A 27,339-nucleotide genomic window follows, 5' to 3' on the forward strand; every position below is an offset into this window, starting at 1 on the left:
AAAATCTTCAATATATATCCTAGCATAGTTGCTCTCGGGAAGGGCCAAATTACTTAGTTTTCTTCCATGTAAACCAAAATGTAAAGAACTTTCTATCTAAAACGATTCATTTGTCCTTGTAGACAAACATATCGAAGTTTCATCTTGTTGGGACATCGCTATCCATATTCCTGAATTATTATGCAAGAAAAAGATGGATTTGCAATTTATAAATTCGCTTGGGTCAAGTTGGTCCAGCCGACTTTGTTGAACTCTGACCCAAAAGAGCAGGAAATGAAGCATTATAAATTATCTTGTAAAAGATGCCATTCTGAGCAGTACTTTATAGTTTAGATCCCGATCACATATATACAATGGGGAGGTATTGCATCTCAGGATATGTGATATTCAATATGCTCTTGTTCATCTCATGCGCCTCAATATGGCCTTGTTTTTGCAGAAACTCGACCTTGTTTTGCAGAGAAGAAGAAAGGGACGCTCTGATCAAAATCCTACAAAGTCTTTCAGACCCGCTTGGGTTGCTCTTGTCGTGGAAGGGGAAAGATTGCTGTAAGTGGCAAGGAATCAGCTGCAACGCAGCCACCAGACACGTGGTCCGGCTTGAACTACTCCCTCGCTTGGAAAACCGGTCGGATGGCTCTATTCCTGTGCCTGACCATCCGTTCTACGCGGTTAGGTTGAGCAGCTACCTCCTCAACTTGAAACACTTGAACCACCTCGATCTTACTGGGATCAATGTAGATGAGAATTGCGCCATCCCTGATTTCATCGGTTCGATGAAACAGATAAGGTACCTCAACCTTTCCAACATGGGTTTTCACGGAACTGTTCCTTCCCATTTGGGTAACCTCACGAATTTGGAAGTCCTTGATCTTCGGAATTCTCCACAAAGTTGTCCGACGTTCTTTAATTATGTATCTAGCGGGGATGATCTTCAATGGGTTTCCCGTCTCGTGGCATTGAAGCACCTCGATATAAGTGGAGTAGATCTTTCAAAAGTGCACAATCTGATGCAAGTACTCAGCATGCTTCCTTCTTTGTCACGTTTATCTCTGTCGTGCTGCAGGCTCGATAATTTTCATCTATCTCCTGGTCGAGGTCTCAATTCTAGTTTTCTCTCAAATCTTCGCTACCTAGATCTTTCCAACAATTACCTTGATCTATCCAGCCCATTCCAAAACTTGACTTCTCTCAATTACCTTGATCTTTCGTACAATTCTTTCAACTCTCTTGGAAGCCACTTCCTGTCTGGTCCCAATCTTGAACACCTAGATATCTCGAGAAACCAATTTCGAGGTCAAATACCCAGGGCTCTCCAGAATATGACTTCCCTCACTTACCTCGATCTGTCAAACAATGGTTTCTCTTCGGTTCCGATGTGGTTCAGCGGCTTGAAATGCCTCATCCATATGGATATATCCGGGAACCCGTTGGGGCAGACCGTGGGAGGATTGTCACTTTTATTGAGAGATAAATGCAACCTGAGGTTTCTCAATTTGGATGGCGTTCTCTTGCAAGGACAAATTATTGGGAAGTCTAGCGGGTTCTGTGCACCGAACCTTGAGTCATTAAGTGCAGGTGGCAACTTGTTCGAAGGAAAATTGCCTGACCAGTTAGGAAATCTGGAAAATCTGAAATATTTGACGCTGTCCAGGAATTTCTTCAATGGTTCCATTCCAGATAGTTGGGGAAAACTTCGTAGCTTGTTAAAATTGGATCTTTCTTCCAACTTCTTGTATGGGGCCATCCCGTGGTGGTTGGGCCAATTACAGTCCCTACAGTCATTGGATGTTCGGGATAATGATTTTAGCGGCACAATCTCGGAGAGTCTTGGACAACTTTCAGACCTTCAATATTTAGATTTCTCGGGTAATTCATTGGAAGGCTCGGTTTCTGAAGTTCATTTGGCGAATCTTTCAAGGTTGGAATCTCTAGACCTTAGCAACAACCATTTGACTGTGAAGATCAAGTCTGACTGGGTACTTCCATTCCACCTCACATACATAGCCATGCGATCTTGCAAATTTGATACCCGACTTCCGCAATGGTTACGGACTCAAAAGAATGCCGGTGAAATAATTCTCTCAAATGCATCCATTTCAGGCGAATTACCAGAATGGCTTGGTAATTGGATTGTGTTCATTCTAGATCTGTCGCACAACCAAATCACGGGACCATTATCAAAATTGTCCAGATTCATCGGATATTCATTAGATCTATCACATAACCAAATTTCAGGTCAGATTCCAGCTACTTTTGGAAACATCTCTGTGCAGTCATCTTTGTTTCTCAATGATAACCTCATAACTGGTCCAATACCGGCGTCATTATGTGAGTACGAAGGTTTAGAATTAGATCTTTCGGGAAACAAACTGTCTGGCAATATTCCTGACTGTTGGAACAAGTCTAGTGCACCCTTACACATGAACAAAATAAATTTGTCATCCAACAACTTGTCAGGCCTTATTTCAAGTTCAATGGGGAAACTCTCCTCGCTTTTATCCCTGCACTTGAACGACAACAATCTCCGCGGAGAGCTTCCAACAGCCTTGAGGTTTCTCACTAATTTGGTATTTTTAGATCTAGGGGAGAACAATCTCTCTGGATATCTACCTTCGTGGATCGCGGAGGACCTTCAGTCACTGAAAGTTCTGAAATTGCGGAATAATCATTTCAACGGCAGCATTCCGTTGAAGTTCTGCTCACTCTCTCAGTTGAAGTGGCTGGATCTGGCGTCAAACCGTTTGTCAGGAACTATTCCTACTTGTTTTGGCTACTTACGGGGCATGACTTGGGTATCCTACACCCACCCAGGTAACTCCTCTGCCATTGCTGAGACTCCAACGGTCGTGGATAAAGCTCCAACAGCAGGGATCATGAAGGGAAATGAACTCGAATATATCACCACGGACATACAATCCGTTTCAGCTATGGACCTCTCAGGAAATAACTTGGAGGGATCGATCCCGAAGGAACTGGCATCTCTCATGGGACTGCGCAGTTTGAACCTTTCGCATAACCTTCTCTCAGGGAACATCCCGCAGAACATTGGGGACTTGAAGGTGGTGGAGTCTCTCGATGTCTCAAACAACCGTCTCTCGGGGCACATTCCCTTGAGCATTTCCAATTTAACGTTCCTGGCCCGCCTTGATTTTTCAAACAACAACTTTAGTGGGAGACCTCCTAAAGGCAATCAACTGGATACGCTTTATACAGATAATCCTTTCATGTATGCTGGCAATCCCCAGCTCTGCGGGGATCCACTGCCAAACAGATGCCCAGGTGACAAAGTGCCAGAACCTCCAAATACTCCGGGTGAAGGAGAAGAGGGGAAAGAATCAGATTCTTCGGAGAGGATAGTCTTTTATGGAGTAGTAGCAACTGGGTTTGCTACTGGGTTTTGGGGAGTAATTGGAATTCTAATATTCAAGAAGAATTGGAGAGTCACCTTCTTTAGGTTTGTTGAGAAGCGCATGGATGGGGCTTATGTGGCTATCATGGTGAAGGTTGCCAAGTTAAAGAGAAGAATGAGAAGAACTTGAGCGAATAGAAGCCATTGGCTTAACTATCTTCCGTTCGCTCTTTTCTCGTATTTTCATCTTTTCCCTTCATCTGTTTCAATTCCAGGTTGTACTCCTTTCCGGCATTTTAATTTCCTTTAAACTGTGTACTTTGTTCAATAGCATGGCCTGACTTAAGTTCAGCGGATATAATTGATATGCATACATTGTACTGCCTTTCCATTTCACTGTTATCATCTCATATATTCGTTGCTCGTGTCTACCGGAGCCAGAGAAAAGATTTTCCTTTCAGAGGAAATACAGCATTCAAATGACTCTGCTATTGTGGAACTCACATGTACCTTGCTTCCAGCTCGTCCGCATACAAACTCAGGAGAGTCAACACTCTATGGTCGATTCAGTATATTGGTTTGAAAAGTAATGGTCTATGAATGCAATTCATATCATTATACGAATATGATCGTGAGCTTCCTCTGTGACATTTATTCTGTTATCTGAGATAGTGTATTTTTGGTCTACTTCTCTTCTTTCTTCTTTTCGTTCTTATCCTCTCTCTCTTCTTTCTTTTCTTCCTTCTTCTCTTCTTCCTTTGCTAGCCCAACCGATGTAATATCGACTTTCCCCACCTTCTTCAGCTTCTACTCCACTGCTACTGGGTCCATCTGCTCGATGACTGTCAGCTTCTGCTGTTTCAGTTCAGCAGTTATAGAATCCACCCTTATTACAGGAGAAAAAAAGAAATACACAATCATGATTAACTGATGATAAAAATCTGCCTCACCAGAGCACGCTTATGTCGATAAGATTTCAATACCATTAATATCATTCGCAGTCCACTGTTTTAGATTTTACTGATGCAAAGTTATCAGCAGAATAGCATTTTAAACGCTATCCAGACAGAGCCCGTCAGGTGCAATCAGCAACTGAACCATCTTAGAACTAATCCAACGTTATGGAATAACTACCAATGGAAAAGCTTCCACTTCCTTTCGAAACACCTAAGGTTTTCTCCCAAGTGAACAACATTTACAAATCTGCTGAGTATTTAGGAAAAAGTTTAACAGCAAATAGATATAGCTACCATACATATCTGCAGCAGCTACTATGTAGGCCTTTTGCTTGGTCTTTCCATCGGCCATAGTCAGAACCTTCAATAGACTACCTTTTGCTTAAAATTGAACAAAAATAAGAAGTTAATTTTCTGATACATATTTCCGAATACAAACAACTTTCTCGATCAAAATTGCAGTACACTACCCGAGCCATACTCAGGGGAACTTCATCAAAATTTCAGTAAAGTACCCCAGCCATATTGCAGCAGAAAATATATTCTGGTCTCACTATAACCATCCCTTGCTACGACATTAGCAAACACAAGATGATTAATTTCATCGATTACCATGAAATTTTTTGATTCCATGGATACAGTGACGACAGAGGCGCCGGCGGGTTGATGCAGGTGACAAATATGAAAAAGGTCTAATCATATGCTTTGACAATCAAGAAAATATATTTTTTTACAAATCATCTTTTTTTTCCCTTGTAAAAGTTAAGAAGGTATAATCAACATGGTTTTTTTCTTTTTTTTTTAGCAAGTAATATAATTAGTTCTGTAAATTAAAGAGGCACTCCCTTAAAAAAAATTGTGTTTAATTAGAGAACAGAGAGGTCGTGTTACTACTCACAGGGTCCGTGATCTGGAGATGGGATGCTTCCATGAACCAATCCATGATCATGTCGCTGGGTAGGTAAAACTGAAGCTGGAAAATCGATTAATGCTTTTCAAAGTTACGCTTTTTTTTTTTTTCAGTTACAAAGTTACGCATGTTTTAGTAAACAAATAGGAGGTATACGGACGTACACTATTTTGAGCCTATCCTCTCATATCATCCACAACATTCTGCTTTTTAATTTTGTTAGACTAATTGGTGATTAACATTTGGTTTTGGGTCATCTTCGTTTTCTCCCGTTATCAATACAAATATGTTAGAAATATAAAATTATATATATGACTAGAAATGCCGGGTATATTTATTTTATTTATTTATTTATCTATCTTTTTTTATTTTTTGATAGGTTCCTGACTGCCCGGTCCTTTGCTTAACAACTATGACAATTCATTTTATTATTGCAAAATAATCCGACAGTTCCTCTTTAAATCTTCTTATTTAAAAAAAAAACACGTGGAGAATATGAAATGCTCTATTCAATGATCCCTTCAAATATACATTAGCTATATTCTCAATGACACGGTAAGATATATAACATGGTAGCTAGCTTATCATTATTGTATAGTCCATGGTTTATGTATACATGTTATATATTGTTTTCCAAACTATACATAACACACGTGCAGAGCTATGTGTTGGGCATTGATATAGTACTCTCCTAGCTACAATTTACGTCGATTTCCCGCTAAAAGCATCTGTTTCCTCCCAAATCTCCTGCGAATAACAACATAAGGATGATCACAATTTGTTTCCTTTTCAGCCGAAAATAATTAACTTCCTTATAATTTTAACATGAAATGGATGGATGCACATAGATATAGATGAACATGAGGGCTTACTGGGTCCAAGGGTCGGAGGTGCAAAAGCTTCCATTGACGATTTCTGTTCACCCAGGTTTACGATTCATCCCTGAACTAAAGTTTCACACATCATGTATATTATGTGGTGGCTAGATTTATGGAGGATCCATGGCTATTTTCTTCAATATATATCTCCTGCAACAACATTAAAATCTTGTGATTAAAGTAGGTTACATAGTTGGGTACAAGACCACAATATGCCGTGCCTTTCAATTCTTGAGTAAGAAAGATTCGTGAAATACTCACAGGGTCCCTTATCTGGAACGGGTTCATTTCCAGAAATCGCCCCGGACGGCGTAGGTGGAGCTGATTCTGGAGAACATTGATATTAATGACTCTTAAAGTTAGTTACATTTTCTATCCGTACATACGCCAAATCAGATTGATTAATTCTTGACATATATATGAATCGATCTGTATATATGCAGTGGACAAATATATATCACTCACCGAATTTTCGAGCAGAGATCAATTGGAGGAAGTTGAGCACCATGGTCCAAACAAAGCAGCACAATATTATAAACGAGTAACATGAAGATGAAAACCAAGAAGAAGCAGAAGAAGGATTTCTGATCTTGGCCATTTTTATGGTATTTTTAATTTTATTTTTCTTTTTCCTCTCGTTGATCGCAGGGATATATATAAACATTCATATATTTATATATAGTCTTCATTGCTGTTATTGTCGAGAAATTTAAGTATCAGACTTAGTCAGGTCCTTCGACCAAGTAATTAAAGGGGACTAACCATTAATTAGGTGAACAAAACAAATATATAATATCGTATTGCGTAGGAAGTCCCGGGCCTCATGCTACGCTCAGAATGACATGTGAGCCATGTTGTGATCATTGGAACAGTCACGGTGACATGGAGGCTTTTTGCTTGGGAGGAGGAAGAATACGATCGATGATGAAGTCAGCTCTAGAAGTGAATCAACAGATTCCAGCTATAGCAAGGTCGCTTCAACGTCCTCTGTCGCCCTCCGTTCACCTCCATCCTCATGTCCCAACCCCCGCTTCCCTGTTGCAAAGTCGATTCAGAGTGCGTAGGGTTGTCGACAGCAGCCAAGGACAAAGGCAGAGGACTTTGGACAATTACTTAGAATTTACTAATGTTCTTATTTTCTGATCTGCATGTCATTTTACTTTCTGATCGTCTAGACAATGATCTCCCATAGCATACGCATTCACCAATCAATATGGGAAGTAAATCCGTACGTGTTAAAAAGGCATCGCCAGAAGATGTCAGAGGCGTGAGCATGAGCCTTAGTGAGAGACACAAACGTAGTGAATTTTATGAAAAAATTGCGTCGAGATTTTTTCTATTGGAGGCGAGGCACTGCAATTGTATAGTGAGGATAAGCACACAAGACTAAAAGAGAGGCTTGCCATGTCCTCTCCCTCAACCTCCATTTTCCTCCATCTGAAACATATGATTAAGGAATCAAACTTGAAATTTGATTGATAGAAAGCAAGTGATATGTAGTGCAGAGTGTTGGCAATAAATTTTGCCGTATCGATCCCCAAACATCGTGGAACTACTATGAAAGTGCCGTCGCAAAGATAGAGGTAATCACCATGGTCTTTGGTCAATTCCGTTTCTGCATATATTTAAAGCCAGAGTTTCAAGCAATGTTCTTACTGACCATACCTTTGATACAAAAGATACATATATGATTTTATCTCAAGTAGTAATTAGCTGCAAGTTAATCAAATTTGACCATTTCTTCAAAGCTTTTACAGTAGAAAACCTGAATACATACCGACACATACGATATGTTCGATTAATCCTCAAATAAAATCAACCAAAATTCTCGGCATTGATGCTAGCTAGCTAGACAGCCAATTATCATCATTTAACTTATCTGGTCTATAGCGTGTCCAACTGTTGATATATATATTTGTGAGTCTATATATAGATACATATATATATATATATATATGCAGGCTGTTCCACCTTGATGGCATCGACAGTCCTCTTCTCCTACGGTACAACTTACCCCGCTCTTCAACTACATGAGTTTTCGTCCTCCCAAATCTCCTGCAAAACAAAGTTTGGTATGATCAGGCTATCGAGTTTCTCCTTGAGGAGAATGTAATCTATTAGATAATTAGCACTTAGGAAGAGATAAATGAAGATTAAAACTTTACTCGGTCCATGATCTGGAGCTGGATGACTTCCATTAACTGTTCATTGATCCATTAACAATCGTAAATAAAAGTTACATATATCTTCAAACATATATCCATCAGCTTTTACAATTAATTAATTCTTACGAGATATATTTTTGATGCAATGAGTTATTAGTAACGAAAGATGCACTCACCAGAACCTCTGGCGGAGATTATTGGCAGGAAATTGAGGATCATAACCAAGACCAAACAGCAAACCAGGATAAGCCGCGACTCATTAAAGTAAGACGAACAAGAAGAAGAAACAGCTCTAATGGCCATTTTTTTCTTAAGGAGGTTGTATCTTTTGCTTTCCCCTTGCGAGCTGTGTTGCAGTTTTGAATAATCTCCGAATGCTTAGGATTGAATGTGATTAAATTTATTTGATAGACTAGACCTTTGACCAAGCATACTAATTAGCTTTCAATCGGGTGAGCAATCAACGAATTTTCGCCTTTTCTGACTTATAAAATGTCTTGAGGTTTGTATTAAAAGTCGGGTGAGCAATCAATGCATTTTGGCCTTTTCTGCCTTATAAGAAGTCTTGAGGTTTGTATTTTTTAATACAACGTATAAAATAAAGGTGGTGATTGATTTCACTTAAAACTAATTGCTGAAAAGAGGTATAATTTAGGTGCTTGAAAATAACAATTATGCTTCGAATTGTTTGATAATCCTTTGAAATGATAAATCACGTAAATAAAAATCACGTGATTTGGACATTATTTCTAATCTATTTAAACATTATATTGTTAACGTAGAAAATCACGTGATTTTGTTTATCCTTTTAGTAGAACATGCGATTCACTTTTTATTAGATCTATTCTCATCCAAATTTCCATTCATTTTTGTTAAAATCTCACCTCCTACATCGCACACTTATCCTTGTGCCCTAATTTTGTTGATTCTTTAGTACGTCGTAAATAAAAAGCGCGCCGAAATAACAACACTACATAAATTGTCATTGGCTCTAACAAAATCACATGATTTTCTCTATTAAAAGTAAATTTCAAACCACATTTTTTTTATATGTAATTTGCCCTTAACATCCTCTATATTTATACTTGAGCCAGTACTTTGCATTTTTAACTTTTGACGCCACTATTTTTATCTTATACTAGTACATTATAGTTTTTTTTAAAATTGAAATTAAAATTTGCATTTGAAAAAGTGAATATAATAGCATGGAGTTTGAACAATGTCGCTATGGTGGCTCGTCAGTCTGCGACCACCAGACTAGTGAGTGAGCTTGCAGTGGTGGTACGTAGCTCGTCAGCTGGCCACCTCTGCCCCTCTCCCTCAGCCCGTAGTCTCCCTTCCCTTCTCTCTCTGCTGATGGTTGAAGAAAATTGACATGTCTGTCATTAGAAAAATAGCGGGGAGCCGCTATAAATAACTTAGAAGATTTGATTTAATTTAACCGGCGAATTAATTATAAAAAAAAGTAATAAATTTTCCATAAATGGATTTTAATTAGGAGACAAAGCCAAAAAAAAAAAAAGTATTTCCAAGCTTTGGCCTCCTTCAAGAAATTTGGGTATTCCGTGATTTGACTATATATGATGAGTTTCTGCTTTGTATGCTAGTTTCAGTGTACGTTAGACAAATTTAAGTATGAGAAATATCAATCAGATTATATTTGCCTGGAACGTCATCAACTGACGATAAAAAATAATATATTTACTGAGAGCTGGTCAAATTCTTTTTCCTAATCCTGACCACTCACGATAGATGGAGTACTCTACTTTCAAAGTCATTATTTATATATGAGAATTCTAATAGCAATCTATTCTAGGTACTTGAATTAACATGGCATGGTAGTTTATAATGAACAAGATAAAAAATAAAATAAAATAAAATTCAAGGATTTTGAATTATGTTTCACTTGCATTGACGCATGGGTCAGTAACAGAGAGTCTTTTTACACCTAGTCATCAAGCATGGACGGAGTCAGCGATTTTAGTCAACGGGGCACCATAATTACATAAATTTGTAATAATCAATTAACAAAATGTTTGGCCTGTTAAGATAAGAGATCACATTTTAATCTCTCCACAGAAGCGATGCAATTAGGGGGCAAATTACATAAATTATCAATGTTCCTATACATTTAGGGGGGGCAAAGTCTTGGATTCACTTATGATCATTGGTATTTCACGTATCATACGGTTTTGCTTTTCCTGTTATTGTATTAGGCTGACGGCTCTTCTATAATCAAGAAAAATCAAATACTGTCAATGAAGTGAGAAAAAATCAAAACAAATATGTCGTATTGCATAGAAGTTAAGGCAACTTAGGCAAGGCCCCATGCCATGCTCAGAATGACTTGTGGTTGCAGGCCTAGCCCACAGGCCGGAAAGGCCATATTAATTATCTGATGCGACCACCAATATGATATGGGCCATGTCGTGATCACCGAACAGTCATGGTGACATGGAGGCTTCGGCATTTTGCTTGGGAGGACCCGGAGGAGGAAGAAAACGATGACGAAGTCATCTGTAGAAGTGAATCAACAGATTAGGCAAGCGTCTACGTCCTCCGCCGTCATGTCTCGGCCCCCTTATCCCTGCTGATAGTTCGATTTCGAGTGTACATTGTTGACGGCAGCGAAGAACGAAGCTCTTCGGATTTATGTCAATTTAATGTTCTATTTTCTGGTTTGCATCTCTGGAAAAGATGTTTCGCTTCAGCACTCTAAACTGGGACTCTGCCTTGTAGACGAATATGACCATCTGGGACTTGGCTATAGGACTTCATTTTCTTCCTGCATTGATCGTCTGGACAATAATCTACCATATCACATGCACTTCACCGATCAATTTGAAAGTGAATACGTACCAAACCGGCATCCAGATCAAAGACATGCCTCGCTGGGTACGGGCCTGTTAAGCACGGGGAGACTTTGCCATTCTTTGAATGAGAATTCTCTGAGAGCATTGAGAGATTAACTAGCTATATAGCAAAGTATCTCCAAATGACACATATTCATTCCCAAAATGACTCTACCTTGAGCACAGACTGCAGAGGTTGAGTCGAAAACACTTCCGAAGACAGTAGCTGATAATCAAACCGAAATAGTGCAACTCTCTCAAAATTAAGCAACCCTGCTGAGAGCAATATTCTGAATGATCACTTGGGTAGCCTTTACCTCTCATACAAGAGATAGATATCATTTATCTCAAGCAGGTGCCCGCAAGTCGATCGATTAATTTGACCATTTCTTTAAAAATTTACAATATATGAATACACATACAACATAGCTAGCGAGAAATATGAAATGCTCGATATGACTCCATTTTCTGTAAGACATTGGTGCTACTGCTAGCCATCTAGATAGCTTATTAACATGTAACTTATCTGGTTTAGAGCATTTCCAACTCTTGATATCTATATTGTGCATGTGTCCAAGTATATAGGCTGCTCCACCTTGATGGTGTGCCGAACGACAGTCCTCTCTCCTAGGTAACTTATTCCGATGTTCAATTACAGGCGTTTGTTTCCGCCCAAATCTCCTACAAAACAAAACTCCATGGATTAGAAGATCGATCAAGTTTCTTCTTGATAAGAAAGTAATTCACGTAGATTCTTAGCATATCAGGAAAGAGGAAAGATATACGAGGAAAGACAATGAACTTATTACTTGGTCCATGAGATGGAGCTGGAAAACTTCCGTGAACAATTCCTGTGTATCCATCGATGATCATGAGCATATATGTATGTTATCAGTATACACAAATTAATTATTGCGGCATATGTTCTTGATGCAATCAAGAAATTAATTTGCCAGTGAGATAAGTACTCACCGGATTTTCTAGCGAAGATTAGTGGCAGGAAATTGAGGATCACAACCAAGACGAAGCTGCAAACCGCAGTAAACCGTGATGAATTAGAGTAAGATGAAGAAGATGAAGCAGCAGCACTAACGGCCATTTTTCTTCGGCAGATTATATCTTTTGCTATCTCTTTGCTAGCTGTATTGCGTTCTTTAATACATAGAAATATGATTAAAGTTCATCTATAAGTAGAGCGTTTGAGCTTGACCAAAGTACAAGTAGGTGTCGTTCCGGTGGGCAATTAATTCTCATCTTTCAGAATTATAAAATTCTGGATTTGACCACGATGTATGATAAAATTAGCATATGGCATTTCATGTAGTGTATTTGGATTTTATTTATAATAAATACTCAAAATATCTTGTGGTTAGAGCCAAATCAACGTCCGAATAAAGAGTAGTCTCTGCCAACCGGTGTATTAACCAAAAAAAAAAACAGATTTGAATTTTCACAATGACCAAACAAAATCAAATAAGAGACGCAATCAGGGATAGCCAATTTGAATTGGGACACAAAGCAAAAGAAAAGAAAAAACAGATTAGTTGGCACTCCGTTATTTGACTTAAACATAATGAATTTCTTTTTCTTATAATTATTTTTTAAAATAGTGAGCAGTAGTCAATCTTGTCCTCCGTTATGCAATGATCGGGCTCTCGTATTCAATCGCGAACGTATTAGATGAACTAAATAATTAGTGTAAGTATTGGCCTCGTCAGCGTAACATTACCAAAAACTTAGTTCACATAAGCTTGTCTTCCCTAAGCTCAAGTAAAAAACACACTTCTAACAAATATTTTGATGCATATGCATAGAAGAGATTCAAACTCGGGATTTTGGAGTTACAACACCATGAGAGTAAGTTTGAAACTATTAGGTCAATCACCTTTGATGATAACATCATGAGTTTCCAATTATTTGCATTGACGACTGGACTGGTCGCAGTTTGCATCACGAGCCTAGGGATGATGTACGTCTGGACTGGTCCTATCCAAGCAGGTCTTGGGTCGAAGTATTCGCGTTGCACCAGATGTTCTTTTCTAATCTCTTCTATATATCTATGGCCCAAAAAAAATGTCTTCGTCTATCTTGTAATTAATTTCATAATTCTAAAAGGAAAATCCTGTAATTCCATACAGAGTACGATTTATGCACCGTGTACTTCTTCTTCTTTTTTTTTTTATGTGAACCATGATATCGAAAGTTCAATTGGACACTAACTCATTTAGTCAAGCCAGGTCTATTCACTGAGGGATAAAACTCTCCCGACATAGATTTTCTACATTCACAATGACTTGAACCCGAAATCTTGCTCGAACAAAACAAGTATCGAACCGTTTGAACCAACCCACGTTGATTGTGTATTTCTTTGTTTGGAGTGAAATGCACTATACGTATTTAAATTGGCAAGATTAATGAATCCGGATTACTATGTTATAGACAAAACAACAATTTGGTCCCTGAAATATTTTCGTTATATAAATTAGTCATATCGTTTATAATGTTTGGATAAATTAGTCATTTCGTCCAAATTTCCGTCCATCCATCCAATCACCGACGGAAAACGCTGAAAGTGTCCCGTCCAACTATTCTTTCGTTTCCTCTCACTCTCTCTAATTACGCGCTCGCTCTCCGTCCCATTTTCCATTGGATTATACTCTTAAAATCGTAATTGGATTATTTAATTTAAAAACAATGTTGAAATACTTTTTAAAAAGAATTTATGCAAGTAATTATTTACAAAATTGAAATTGTAAAGAGTTTTGAAATATTCAATAACCATTATATATTCTGTATTAATATTAATTACACTTAGAAATAAAAATGATGCTAAAAAGAACTGATTTCTTTAGAAATTCATAAAACAGATGAAATAAATTTAGTTTCTACGTTTATTAAATTTACTTAAATTTGGAAAACTTAAATTTTATGAGTGATTTACTTTTCATTGAGTTACGAATGATTTACTTTTTGTTTCTAATTTTCAATTCCATGAGCTTAGACATACTAACGAAATCATATTCAATTTTTCAGCTTAAAAAGGATATTGAAATATTTTTCAAAAATTTCCACACAAGTAATTTTACTTACATTATTAAAACTGCAAGGACCTTAGAAAAAAATCATACAAGTAAATTACTCTAAGAATTCATACAATTAAGAAATATATATCTTTTCAAATTCGATTAATTAGAATTAGTTTCTTTTTTCATTGTCCAATTCTATGAATGCTTGATTATACTTTTGAAATCGTAATTGAATTATTTAGTTCAAAAAGGATGTTGAAATACTCTTTAAAAACTTTTCGAGCAAGCAATTACTTACAAATTAATTGTAATTGTAAGGATTTTTGAAATATTCAATAACCATTCCATGTTTTGTATCAATATTTATTATACTTAGAAATAAAAATAATGTTGCAAGAATTGATTTTTTTCAGTGTTAATCTTGGTATTCGAAAGCCAAATTGAGTTCCGATTAATCCAGTCAAGCTGAATCGGCCCACTATGGGTAAAACTCTCTCAGCATGAATTTTTTAAATTCATAAGAACTCAAATCTGATACCTTATTTAAGCTGAACAAGCTGCAATTTTTTTAATATTTTTGAAATATCGAGGGAAAATCTCTTGATAATGCTGTAGATTATCGATGGATCTTCCCTCGATATTATCGAGGGACTTTCAAGGAAAATTTCCTCTATAAAACTGGCGCGTTATCGAGGGATATTTCCTCGGTAAAAGTATCGAGGAAAAATTCATCGATAACCCCTTAAAAAGAAATTATGGAGGGTGGTTTTACCGAGGAATATTTTTCCTCAATAATCTGCAAGAATTTCGTCAATTATAGTATGAAATTGACGGAATTTCGACCACTTGCCCTCAGTAAGGGCGCATTTTTTAGTAGTGCATTAATATTTTTAAAGACATTTTATAATAAAAATATATAAATTTTTACTACGATAAATAAGGTCGTGCAACTTGCAGTTGAAATGACTAATTCACTATTGTTTGAAAAGGAGGGTGTCACATGTCACATTTGGGAAAAATGGTGGAGTCCGAAAATTGCCAAAGTTACAGGATTTGGGCTACCAGTTGAAAGCATTAATTATAAGATTGGTTTTCTGACAAGGGATGATTATTAGATTAGATGTGCGGTGGGTAAAGTCCCAAGTGCTTTTTCCTTGTCCAGCGGTCCCAATTTATAACATCTTCGAAGATGTACTTCGTAGCATTCTTCGCAGGAAAATTTGTCAAATGTGGATCATTCGTCGTCGATTTACAAACCAGATATAATATATAGGTGCATCTGTCTAAAAAGCTTTTTTTTTTTCCTTCTAAATATATATATATATATATAATATTACTTTCACCCATTAAAAATATATAGAATATTACTTACTTGAATACTGATTAAACGAAAATCTTATTATAAGATTCACAAGATTATTAACTTTATTTAATTGCCGGAGTAAACAAGAATTTAAAATTTTCTTGGTATTTAGTGAGATTTTTATGGTAATTAAAATCGAATACCTATATATACAGGGGAGGATGCATCTTATTAAAAGTTTAAAATAGAGCGATCACGAGTCGTTGGCAATGGCTCAAACATGTTACAGAGTTTATTAGCATAAATCGACACATGATCCAATCTCTAGTAGAATTTTATCAAAAGAAAAAGAAGAACAACTGAAATTATCGTAGTTAGTAAATGATAGAGGCAATAAATTCAAATCATAAACTCTCTCTCTCTATCATTCCACTGGTGAAAGTATTTCAAATTATTGATCGGACTGGACAAGACAAGCGGAAGAAACTTAAATGAAACTCAACTTATCAATTTTCTCTCTGAGCAGTAGTTGGTTGAAGATCAAGCTTTCAATTGGTTTCCATTCTCCGAACTCGTTGGCTTCTTCTTCTCATCCTCCTCGTCCACGAATGCCGAGATCGGGAATGACTTCCCAATACCCATCGGGGTCCTGAAAACGATTTTCCCGCTCGAGGGGTCATCCATGCTCATCTCCGAGATCGGGACCCACATGAACATCTGCCTGCTCTTGATTCCCGTCATCTTCTTCATCTTGAACTTCTCCACGTACGCCGTGACCTCGGTCGCGTAGCTGACCCTTGTGTTCGTCTTCACGAAGAAGTGCTCGTAGGGAGCCTTCTGCTTCATCCACACGAAGCCAGTCTCCCTCACCCGGCCGCACTCCACGAGGTCCCGGAGGGGGAGGACTCCCCTCGGGAACCCTAGCTCCTCGAGAAGCTCCACCGAGTGCTGGTAGCACTCCTCAGGGCCATACACGACCTCTGCTCCGGCCCTCACATCCTTGGCCACTCGGGACTTCTCGGTCGACATTTTTCCGGGATTGAAGGCTACCGAATCAGGTTGAATGTGTAATGAATTAGACTTGAGGAATTGATTTATATCGGTGAAGAGAGGATGATTTCTTGGGTATAAGTAGGGGAATTGAGTTGGAGTTACGGGAAGAAGTTTGGTGGGAGGAAGTTGAGCTGAATCAGATGGAATTAATACTATTTTCAAAGGATTGTTTACCCAATAGGGGCTATTGTGGGTTGGCAATGTTTTTGGTATTAGTCGATCACCGGTTTAGTGACAGTTTGTAACACTAAAATGATGTTTGGTCTCACGTTGTTTATATTTTCCCGTACAATTTGACCAGGTTAAAGCTCGATGTTTTGCAGGAAATATGCGTGAAGGGCATGGTTCTATTAATACAAGGCTAGATAAGGTTTTCCCGAGTTTAAATCAAACATAATCCCTTCTTAAACCGATTCAAGCAAGCCATCTGCATCGGATATATATAGTCCATCGTAAGAATTCGTTTCCAAGGTCTCCCGAGAGGATTTAACCCTAAGATTTTAAAGAGATGAGCAAACTCTCTTGTCATCTGAGCCAACCTCTTATCGATAGTTATGTACTTATTTTGACTGTGGGATTGATCGATCAATCACTAGATATGATAGTTGGCCAAGAGCGTCGTCGTAATGGTGGGATCGTTGTTGGTGCATGTCTATGGCCTCTCATGTAAATGCAATGAGTGGAACATGGTATTTTACCATTAAGAACATGTATGAACGATGGAGTGATACCGATGAGATATAGGGATTTGATGCCGATCAAGCCTTAAGGCCCATTTGATTTGATGAGCCGAAGTGCCTCCAACCAAAGGAAATGACAAGCCAACTCCACCAACGGTGGCCCTCAAGTCCAGTGGGAGGTAATAGCCGATGATGGAGGGGCCAAGTCCATTAATGGTGGATCGAGGCAATCAAATTAAACCAGCAGCCAAAGGTGGGCCAAACCCATGGATGACGACAGAAAGTCCACTGTGGTCTGAAAAGATCGTTAGCGGTCTCCATGCTCACAGGGACCCGAATTCTAATCATGCATTGGCGGGAATACTTCTAGCAATCGGATGATGGTTGGCTCAAGTCACTTGACGCCTAGTCATAGGCTCGAGGTTTAATGAGTTTCACGCAACACGGTTGATCCCTCTCTCTTTCTGTAGCGTACCCTCTTTCATTCTCATGCTGAATAAAGAGCGAGAGATCTATTCCACAAAAATAGTAAGTAAGAGTCCGTTTGGTTTCAGAGTTTGATTTTAAAATCATAATTTTGATTTTAACTATACCCACTGCACAATAAAAACACACATTTTCCAAGTCAAATTTATAATAATATCTCATTTGTCATTTTCCACAATCAAAATCAAAATTACTTTAACTCTGAAACTAAACGCACTCTAAATCATTCAAAGCAAACTTATGAATCATCTTTAGATTCCATATTTGTCCTGAATTTATCTTTGGTTTACAAAAAGCTCTAGCTAACTTGAATACTGTTGGAGCTCCTCGATCAAAACCTGGATCTTCTTATCGTCTTCTATGTGTTGACCCAGGCTACGTATAATGGTAACATGAAATACGATGGATCAAAAACGAAATCGATTTAAAAAGGTATAATGAAAACTTTGGATTCACACTGCATCTCGACTAGATTCGTGACAATCCAAGATTTTTCCCGAATCAAGCAGAATAGCCAGGAAGATGCTTAGAGGATGAAATGGATCCTGGACTTGTTTGATTAGGCCATGTCCTCTTCCTCTTCCTATCGTTCTTCTTAATTCTTTTCTTTCCGGATAATAGGGCCCATTCGCTCCAAGAGTAAAGTAGGCCTATTTGTGTCAATGAAGTCCGACGTGTTCGTCTTCCTTTTGACTACAAGGCCACCAAAGTCGAGGATGATGCACATAGAGCAATCAAAACATAGAGACAAGATCATGTAGAAATTGACTATCACCGGACGTAAAATCGGCCTAAAAAGTGTTGTTCCATCCTCATCTTGTATAATTGATCCTCTTTTAACTTCGAGATCGATCAGATTATCTGTTCAAAATCTATATGCAAAATTTTTTTCAGTGTTGATACTTGCCATCATCTATCTCACTCTCATTCATTTTGCCCGCCTTACTTCTTTTATCTTGTCTTCCGATATAACAACTCGGAAAAAGAGTGCATTTCAATGGCAAAGAGCAGACATCGGGAAGCTTCATAGATTAGTGCGAGAAAATGTCATAAGATCGTATATTGTCTACCGCCCATTGTCAAGTGGCACAATAAGGAAGTGACCTCGAATGTAGTACATATTTGACTTGAAGCGAATCGACCTGATATCGGCAATGATTATATCGCTTACCACCCGATCTCCAAAATCTTACATATGGCCTTGTCCTACAAGTAAGTTGCATGACCTTTCTTGATTCTTGTCACAATATAGGAGAATCGTTCCAAGATAGAAAGAAAAGTGGTCCTATTGCTCCAATAAATAGACTTTTGGGTTCTTTTCTTGATGCCTCATCATTTAGCATCCTCTCTTCCCCCAACAAGGCCCACAACATAATCACTCATTTTCCCACTTATTCTCATGGCCATCACCAATGATTACCCATACTAGCTTTTCCAAGGAAACGATTGAGATCAATTGGTTCACCATATAGTCTCTTTAATTTTACACGAGAAGCATACTGCCAAGGTCTAGCAGCCCGGTGATTAAAGCTTAGGATAGTTGCCTTGATTTTTCATATTCGAATTGCCTTCCGTGCAACTGTAATTTTCTTAAAGTAAGAGTTCTGTACGTAGTCAGGAAAGCTTATAGATGATCCACAAGAACCCGGGAGTTCACAAAAGGTGGCCCTCAATTAGCATTAGCGTCTTGGTGGGGCCTGCACTCTACCCCAAACCCTTTTTTATAAAGTATAATAAAAAAAAAAACGCAACAAGAGTAGATTTGCCTTGTCTGGCTAGGAATGCCAATTGTGAGCAAATTGCATTTTTCTAATGTATGATTTTAGCTATATATAGTTAAATTTTAATAACATTGTTTGACTAGCTATAGTAAGGACAAAATATAAAGGAGGAATTAAGAAAATGTAGAAGGGGGAAGAAGGGACTGGCCTCAAACTTCATGTGACTGCTTCTATAATGGAGTGCAGGGCAAAGCAATGGCATGTGGTCCAACTAATTCCACACAAATGAGTACTCATGTCTCTCCATATGCTCCCTCTTTTCCATCTTTTTCCTTCTTTTTCTTCCTTTCCCAGGTGAGATTCTTTAATTTCTATCTTTTATTTTCACCTTTGGTCTTTAGCATGTGATGTATTTACTTCACCTTATGATAACTTCAACTTGTATTTTACTTTACCCAAGAGCAAAACCTAAGAAAGGTAAATTGATCCATACACGTAGAACACGCCTGTAATATCATGAAATTTCAATACTAAGACAGTGATTGATTCCCGTGAGTTCATATTCAATTTGGTTTATGCCACAATGAAAAAAGAATGGAATTGAGTGACTGCATGAAGTATAACTGTTTTAAATTGTGACCGCATTCCATTATATACTCGCCATTTTGTACGTAACATATCGTAAGAGTTCAAATGAATGTTTGATGAAGTACATCAAAGACGACTAAGTTAGAAGAAATTATCAATAAGAAACTCATTCATTTTCCTCGAGGGCAAACCAATTTTTGTCTTTGGTTCTCATGAGTCTTGATAAATCTTCTGAGTCCTTGTCATTGTTATATCTCTTTGCCGTCAAGTCAAGTTAGGGTGTTAGGCATGGAGGACAGTTCTCAATGAGTGAAATTCGAGAATTAAATCAGATCCAGAAAATGCGATCGAGAAATGTTCATATAGAAGAGGGTAAGGGTTAAGACAGCAGAGGCACTGTTAACACAGTAAAATCCCTAATTATTGCAGATAAGAACTACGTATCTGCTAAGTGTCATCCGGCCAGCGGCCTATGCAACATAAAACAATTTGTCATAACGAAAATATTATCCTGATGAAGAAGAAAGATATATATATATATATATATTTTTTTTTCATTCATAGAGAATGCGCACGACTCGACAGAAAATAGAGAAACGGGGAAATAAGAAAGAAGGGAAGTCTTAGTAATACAAAAAAATTAAAACTGAGATATCTTAGTTCTGAATTGATAAGGAAGATCATTCATTGAATCACTTTTCTCAAAAAAGAAATATGTTTTATGTTCATGATAAGAATAAACTTTGCGCGGATTCCGGAACTTCTCTCGCTTTGAAGAGGCCTTTGGGATAAGATGACATGCATGAAGATGACATGGGGTCCTCTAATTCATTAATATCATTATTATAAATCTCTGAAATAAACATTTGAACTTCCCGACAGTTCGTTTATAATGTGTGCACAGGCTGATACTGATATGCTGAGCGAGTCTAGCAAGGAAGATTTATAATATAAGTTATATATAACTCAATTATATTCTTTATTCATAAAAAAAAAAGAGAGAAGAAACTCAATTATATTCTTTTTCATGCATCATGGATGGTATGTGCATTTATATATGTCTAGAAGTATTTATTTTCTTTCTTTTCTTTTTTCTTTCTCTTATGTTTTTTAGTCATCCTCCCGATAAAACTTGAAAACCTTGGTGATGACCAGGAAAAAAATAGGGAAAAAAAAATTTAAACTTCATATTAAAATTGTATATAGATATGAATGAATACGAAATAGATAGCTTGTGTAATCAACCGTCAGTTTTTGGCAGAGGTGTTCGCCGGAGCCGGTCCAAATGGCACGCGAGAGATTAACTAGTCATTAGCCATTTTTCTTTAACGTGCACCACCGGGTATCCGGTAGCCCTATCAATCCGAACTAATTCAGATTCGAGCATGATCAACCTGCTAAGGAGTAAAGTTCTCCTGATAATGAATTTTCTCCATTTACAATATTCGAATATTTTATTTAAAGGAAATATGCACCAAACCATCTGAATAATCCCAGTTCTCTAGTTATATTTATTTGAGAGTGCTTTCCGGCTAAAAAAATAAAATTAAAGGAGAGAGAAATATTGGGCCTGGAAGTGAGGCCAATTTGGGCCGAGCAGAGGGCCTGTGAAAGCCAGCTCAGTGGCCCATGGTCCTGTCCTCTCCTGGCGACGCCCGAGTCATCGATCTGGCTGGCCTCCCCCCACTTTCTCACTCTTCCAGGGAGGCGAAGGCAGTGGGATGGGGTTTTGCATCGATATCGAAGGGATAGAGAGAGAGAGAGAGAGAGAGAGAGAGAGAGAGAGAAATGATGAGAGAGAAAGAGAAATGGCGGAATCGATCATCATTGATGCCTTGGAAGTAAACCATTAATCTATTGCATTGTATTGAGCAGTGATCAGTGGGTTTCCTCCCTTCCCTTTCCTTTCCTTTCCTTTCCACTGTTTACTTCCTTCCATGGAAAGGCAGTAAAAAAAAAAAAAGCAGCTTGCAAGGAAGCCATTGTTTGCAGGAAGGGACAGAGAGTGTAAGGGAGAAAGATAGAGGGAGGAGGAAAGGGGAAGGTTTGAGTTGGTGATGGTATTGGGGATACTCCGATTTGCGAAGGAGGAGGGCAGGAGACTGATTTCCCTGACTGTTGCCGCGTCTTTGATGCTCCTGTTCACCGCCGGCGTCGGTGGCAGCTACAGCGGAAGATGGATCCTGTTCGTCCAGGGAGGTAGCGTCAGCGGCGGCGGTAGGAGCGGCAGCTCGCTCATCGGGGGCGGCGGTTTCTGGTCCTCAGCAGCGGCCCCTTCCAATGTCGGCATAGCCATCGCCGTCACGGCCATGGCCGGTCTCGCCCTCACCGCCACCGTCGTCTACTCTCGTAGGTAAAACCACGAACGAAGCAAATTCACCGTTTTTGAGACCCCTCCGGAGAACGAGAAATTGTCTGTCCCCCCAACCCCAAAATCGAATGCATTCAACCCTAGGAAAGTTTGATAGATTTGATCGTTGTGTTAGGAGAGTAAGAGAGAGAAAACCTAGATGCTTACGCAACAGAAACAACCTTTAATGAGAGCCCTCCGGCGAAGCCACACCTCGTCCTCACCGTCACCGTCACCGTCACCGTCGTCAAATTCCTCTTCGCCGTCATCTTCATCAGCTTCTTCATCGTCAACGACATCGTCATGGATTCATTTGCGATCGGTCTTTTTAGTAGTCGCTCCTTCGTCAACCTCACCAGTTCCTTCTAATCGGTGAGTTCCCAATCCCTCTTTTCTTCTATCTCCTTAGCTTCCATCAAGTTCTTTCCTATTAAATCTTCTGCTTTTTCAGTTCAATATCATCAATTCATCTCTCAGAGCTCTTCATTGACTCGTCTCTCTGCTATTCAGATCCAGTTAATGAACCTTTTCGATCTCACATTCAAAATCTGCTAGCTGACCTTTTCCCATCTCACATTTCACTTTTCCCATCAGTTTCAGTCCACAGTTCGTGCAATTTTGGCGATGGGTAGTGCTCTCAGCAGTGGAGCCTGAGGCAGGAACTGTCTAACTAGCCAAAGGTTCAATCAGTAGTCAGTGAGCCTCACATTGGAAGTGGGAATAGTAACAATGGAAGTTTTTGATAAAGTTTAATTTTTTATAAAAAAAATTGGGCGGAATGGTTGAAAAAGGTGTAATGTGTATAAGATGTTGCAATCCGTAACATTGGTTGTAACCCTTCTTCCTGAATCACCGGATATCATCGTTTCTTGATCCATTCCTCCTACCTGTAGTGAGCTGCTTAAGACAGTCTACTGCTCCTTGACGATGATCCGGTGCTGTTGGGCGGAATGGTTGAAAAAGATGTAATGGGTATAAGATGTTGCAATCCGTAACATTTGTTGTAACCCTTCTTCCTGAATCACCGGATATCATCGTTTCTTGATCCATTCCTCCTACCTGTAGTGAGCTGCTTTTGACAGTCTACTGCTCCTTGACGATGATCCGGTCCTGTTATAGCTCATCTGTCCTTAAAATATTTAAGGGAGTTTGGTTTCTCCTTTGCTTTATGTCGCTTACTCATCTAGGAAACTCGCTAGAGCTGTATTGGACTCTTCTGTCATGGTATGATCCATTGACAATAGATTGGTCTCCGATTTTCTTCTAGTGATCATATACATTGGGATGATGGTGATTAATGAACCACTTGCCCGTATGCCAATATTATGACATGCTTGCTTTATTTATTTCTAATCTGTTGTTTGCGTAGTGGTGTTCAGCATGTTTGTTTTCCATTTACTGACCTGCATCATTTGTTGTGCACATTTTGTAGGGGTAGTCTTAAATCTCCTTGGTCGCGGAGGAGAAGAAAACATGCGCTTCTGCCCAAGCAATGGAAAAGTTCTTTTCTACCAGATGGGAGACTTTGTGATGGTGGAGTGAAATTGCTGAAGAAAGTCCGAAGCGGGGTAAGTAATTCGCTTTGCAACGCAATAATTATAGTAAATCATGATTCATTTGAAAGATCTTTCGGAGGATGAGATGCGACACCAACCACCAGGGGTAGCTAATGCTTGTTCATGGAACATAATTTTAAAAGGGGAACCTTTGCAATGGACTCTATGCCAACAGGATGTGTACATCTAAACATAGGGTTCCTTAAAAGAGGATATTATCAAAGCCAAAGCATTCTTACATTTCTCAAATTTCATAAATGAAAAAACTAAGAAGAGAATCAACACCAATGCTTATTCCCTCCTCTGAAAATGATATGAACTCCTATATGTTGTCTCTTGCTTCCTCGAAGATGAATTCTTTCGTGCTGTCACATTGACCTTGATGCTTATGTTGCAGGGTGTTGATCCAACTATCAGAGCAGAGGTTTGGCCATTCCTTCTGGGAGTGTAAGTGTTTTCAGTTGCATATGGTGGATTGATTATGTCCTACTTCTGCGTTTTACTTTTCTACATTAAGTGGCTAGCCCGCTAGATTAGCCTCAAATTTTGCATCATAGTTGTCAGGCATGATATCGTCTCATTACTCCATTCCTTTGTGCTTAACTCAAGTCTATTCATGTAACATAGCATAATATCAGATTTTTCACCTTATGAAGGGACGGAGAATATTTTGTTGTTCCCCATATAGTCCACTATTGTCTGTAATGGCAGTTGTATTGAGACCTCTTTCCTTTGAGCAACCCTCATAGCTTCTCATGGAAGCTGTGCTTCTTATTGGGGTCCAGAGTTTACCTGTGACTTTAGTTCAATATATTAGTTTTTAGTGAAAATTCTCACGTTGCATTCTCTATCCTTCTTGTAGGTATGATGTGAACAGTTCCACGGAGGAGCGGGAATCCATCAGAAGTCAAAATAGGTACATTGTTGGACTTTTGGACTTCTGCCTACCCCAGTTCTCAATTGTAAGGCTTAGTCTAATTTAATTATGACTACATTGCAGAAAAGAGTATGACAACTTACGGAAGAGGTGCAGGCAAATCATCAGACGCACTGAGAAGAGTAATGGATCCAAGGAAAATGCTGAAACTAGTGAATATAGTGGGGATCTCAGCCAAGTGTTGGATTCTGGATTGGATGATTCACTAAGCTTGCAGAGATCTCCTTTAAGTGAGAAAGAAGGCCCAGACAGAGAAGCTTTGGAGAGAGAAGGCTCAGAGAGAGAAGGCTCAGAGAGAGAAGTTTTGGAGAGAGAATGCTCAGTTCCGAAGCACTCTGAAGGCTCAGGTGGTGGTCAAGTGGTGCAATCTACCATGTTGTTGAGTGAAGGAGATGCTGAAAAATCTGAAGGAGATGCTGAAAAGAGTGAAATCACATGTGTGACTGCTTCACCTGGTGATTCAGAATCAACTGACTCTGATTCCTCTGAGTCTGACGAGCATGAAATTGTTCAGCCCTTTCTCTCATCCAGTGAACTTGAAGGAAGTGATATTGTGGAGACCGAGGAAGAGACTTTGTCAACTTCTGAACCCAAAAACAAGACCAAATCGCATACAGATGAAGATTTCACAACATGGCAGAGAATCATTCGCCTTGACGCTGTTCGGGCAAATGCAGACTGGATCGTTTACACTTCTTCTCAGGCTAACATTACGGAGCTGAAGGCAAGGCGCTTTGCAGAGAGTGTTGGTTTGAAGGATTATGACCACTTGGAGCCTTGCCGAATCTTTCATGCGGCCCGTCTGTTGTCTATTCTCGAAGCCTATGCAGTATATGACCCAGAGATTGGCTACTGCCAAGGGATGAGCGACCTGCTCTCACCAATTGTCTCGGTGGTTGAAGATGATAGTGAGGCCTTCTGGTGCTTCGTGGGCTTCATGAAGAAGGCCCGGCACAACTTCAGGCTTGATGAGGTCGGGATTAGGAGACAGCTGAATATTGTCTCCAAGATCATCAGGTGTAAGGACTCCCACCTCTACAGCCATCTTGAGAAGCTAAAAGCGGAAGACTGCTTCTTTGTCTACCGAATGGTAGTGGTGCTCTTCAGGAGGGAGCTGACCTTTGACCAGACTCTATGCCTCTGGGAGGTCATCTGGGCGGACCAGGCAGCAATCAGGGCCGGGATCGCCCGGTCTGCGTGGGGTAGGATGAGGCTGCGGGCACCACCCAATGACGACCTGCTGCTGTATGCCATTGCAGCCTCAGTCCTGCAGAGGAGAAAGCTGATCATTGAGAAGTACAGCAGCATGGAGGAGATCATGAGGGAATGTAATAGCATGGCGGGTCACTTGGATGTGTGGAAGCTTTTAGACGATGCCCACGACCTGGTGGCCAACCTCCATGAGAAGATCTAGGCCTCGTTGCTCTTTTTTAGCTTTGTTTATTGCCAAGTTCCTTGTTCGCGTTTCAAGTTCTCATTTGATCTTCCTGGGGATCTATGCACAACCTCTACTTCTACATTGGGTCACTTCGCTGGTGCTCAGAACGAGCACGTGGATTAGCTGATTATTCGTTCCTCTGTCAAGTTAATCTACTACGAGATTTATGTATACTGCCCGCTCTCAGGGCCTGTCTGTTTGCCTGGGTGATGGTGGCAGAAATTGGAGACTTAGTTTAATTTGGAATTATCTAAACTGTTGGCAGTTCCATGATCTCGTTTGGTTCATTCCGAGTCTACTTTTTTCTCGAGTTTTTGCATACAATACAAACTTTGATCATTGTTATATCTGAAGCTCAGGGAAGTGATCTACTCTCAATTGCCTCGTCTGATTTCGCAGACAGAAAGCTGGCAGATAGACAGAACATTCTTACACCTGACCAGTGATGTTAAGCGAGGTAAAATTCCCGTTACTGCATCTCGTCTGCTCCTGCTTTCTTTTCTGAGAATCTTAAGAAAGGGGAATAAAGAGAACTCTGAAGTATGGCTTTGCTTGATCGAGTCTGCATGTTGGAATTTCTTGCAAGTGGTTGCTCTCCAAGTATATCACCGATTCAATAACTTTGGCCCAAAGGCTGAGGTAAAGTATATGATGATTCAGGGCAGTATGGTTTATGCAAATGTGGCAATTGCATGAGATCCCTTATATGTAATGTACAGAATGGAATGCTGTGACGGATCAGTTCCGACGTTGTTGGACGCAACAAAGTATGTTGTTCCGCAACGCCCATTTCAGCTAGACATTTAATAACTTTTCTGCTCGATCGGTGGAGCATTATTAGACATAGTCAGTGTGTTGCCTGGTGTGAAATGAAGAACATAAGCTGTTAGACGGGAACAGATCGTGGAGTTTCATTACTTGCCGAGTGGAAGGGGATGTTCAATAAATTCCTACAGAGAGGTTCAGCAGAATTTTGCAGCCATGCAACGACTAACGTCGGCAGGACATATGATCAACAATCAATTCATACAATCTGCTGATATGATTTTGATGATGATATGTTGATGTTGATCATGAAATATGAGTTT

At 39.2% G+C, this 27,339-nt stretch overlaps 3 protein-coding genes and 2 long non-coding RNA genes across 6 annotated transcripts; 2 read left to right on the forward strand and 3 right to left on the reverse strand.

Annotated features, from left to right (window-relative positions):
• Positions 1 to 221: 221 nt before the first annotated feature.
• On the forward strand, positions 222 to 3,976 carry LOC116205831 (receptor-like protein EIX2). Its single transcript, XM_031538504.1, has 2 exons — positions 222 to 361; positions 440 to 3,976. The coding sequence occupies exons 1-2, from the start codon at positions 354 to 356 to the stop codon at positions 3,540 to 3,542; spliced, it is 3,111 nt and encodes a 1,036-aa protein (XP_031394364.1). The 5' UTR covers positions 222 to 353; the 3' UTR covers positions 3,543 to 3,976.
• Positions 3,977 to 8,010: 4,034 nt separating this feature from the next.
• LOC116205675 lies at positions 8,011 to 8,641 on the reverse strand. The gene is made up of 2 exons (XR_004156553.1): positions 8,438 to 8,641; positions 8,011 to 8,151 (listed from the first exon to the last, which is right to left on the reverse strand). It is a non-coding gene; the product is annotated as an uncharacterized LOC116205675 (long non-coding RNA).
• Positions 8,642 to 10,533: 1,892 nt separating this feature from the next.
• Positions 10,534 to 12,342, reverse strand: LOC116203146. Its single transcript, XR_004156216.1, has 5 exons — positions 12,086 to 12,342; positions 11,923 to 11,964; positions 11,289 to 11,794; positions 11,121 to 11,209; positions 10,534 to 11,046 (listed from the first exon to the last, which is right to left on the reverse strand). It is a non-coding gene; the product is annotated as an uncharacterized LOC116203146 (long non-coding RNA).
• Positions 12,343 to 15,712: 3,370 nt separating this feature from the next.
• LOC116202715 lies at positions 15,713 to 16,622 on the reverse strand. Its single transcript, XM_031534325.1, has one exon. It carries the CDS (start codon positions 16,469 to 16,471, stop codon positions 15,983 to 15,985), a length of 489 nt encoding a protein of 162 aa, XP_031390185.1. The 5' UTR covers positions 16,472 to 16,622; the 3' UTR covers positions 15,713 to 15,982.
• Positions 16,623 to 21,676: 5,054 nt separating this feature from the next.
• Positions 21,677 to 26,558, forward strand: LOC116203412 (small G protein signaling modulator 1-like). 2 transcript variants are annotated; one of them, XM_031535115.1, is made up of 5 exons: positions 21,677 to 22,323; positions 23,753 to 23,888; positions 24,274 to 24,323; positions 24,739 to 24,792; positions 24,877 to 26,558. In XM_031535115.1, exons 1-5 carry the CDS (start codon positions 22,028 to 22,030, stop codon positions 26,225 to 26,227), a joined length of 1,887 nt encoding a protein of 628 aa, XP_031390975.1. In that variant the 5' UTR covers positions 21,677 to 22,027; the 3' UTR covers positions 26,228 to 26,558. The 2 variants fall into 2 exon arrangements, with proteins under 2 accessions (XP_031390975.1, XP_031390976.1); XM_031535116.1 differs by having other exon boundaries at positions 21,965 to 22,692.
• Positions 26,559 to 27,339: the final 781 nt, after the last annotated feature.

Source organism: Punica granatum, chromosome 4 (assembly GCF_007655135.1).
Source record: "Punica granatum isolate Tunisia-2019 chromosome 4, ASM765513v2, whole genome shotgun sequence".
Taxonomy (NCBI): Eukaryota; Viridiplantae; Streptophyta; class Magnoliopsida; order Myrtales; family Lythraceae; genus Punica; species Punica granatum.

What these genes read in the sequence shown, in the direction of transcription:
- LOC116202715 (XM_031534325.1), bottom strand. Translation starts at nt 16,471, where the DNA reads ATGTCGACCGAGAAGTCCCGAGTGGCCAAGGATGTGAGGGCCGGAGCA.
- LOC116203412 (XM_031535115.1), top strand. Translation starts at nt 22,028, where the DNA reads ATGGTATTGGGGATACTCCGATTTGCGAAGGAGGAGGGCAGGAGACTG. An exon ending in TGAAGAAAGTCCGAAGCGGG is followed by an intron (nt 23,889 to 24,273) that starts GTAAGTAATTCG and finishes CTTATGTTGCAG; the next exon opens with GGTGTTGATCCAACTATCAG. An exon ending in TCCATCAGAAGTCAAAATAG is followed by an intron (nt 24,793 to 24,876) that starts GTACATTGTTGG and finishes ACTACATTGCAG; the next exon opens with AAAAGAGTATGACAACTTAC.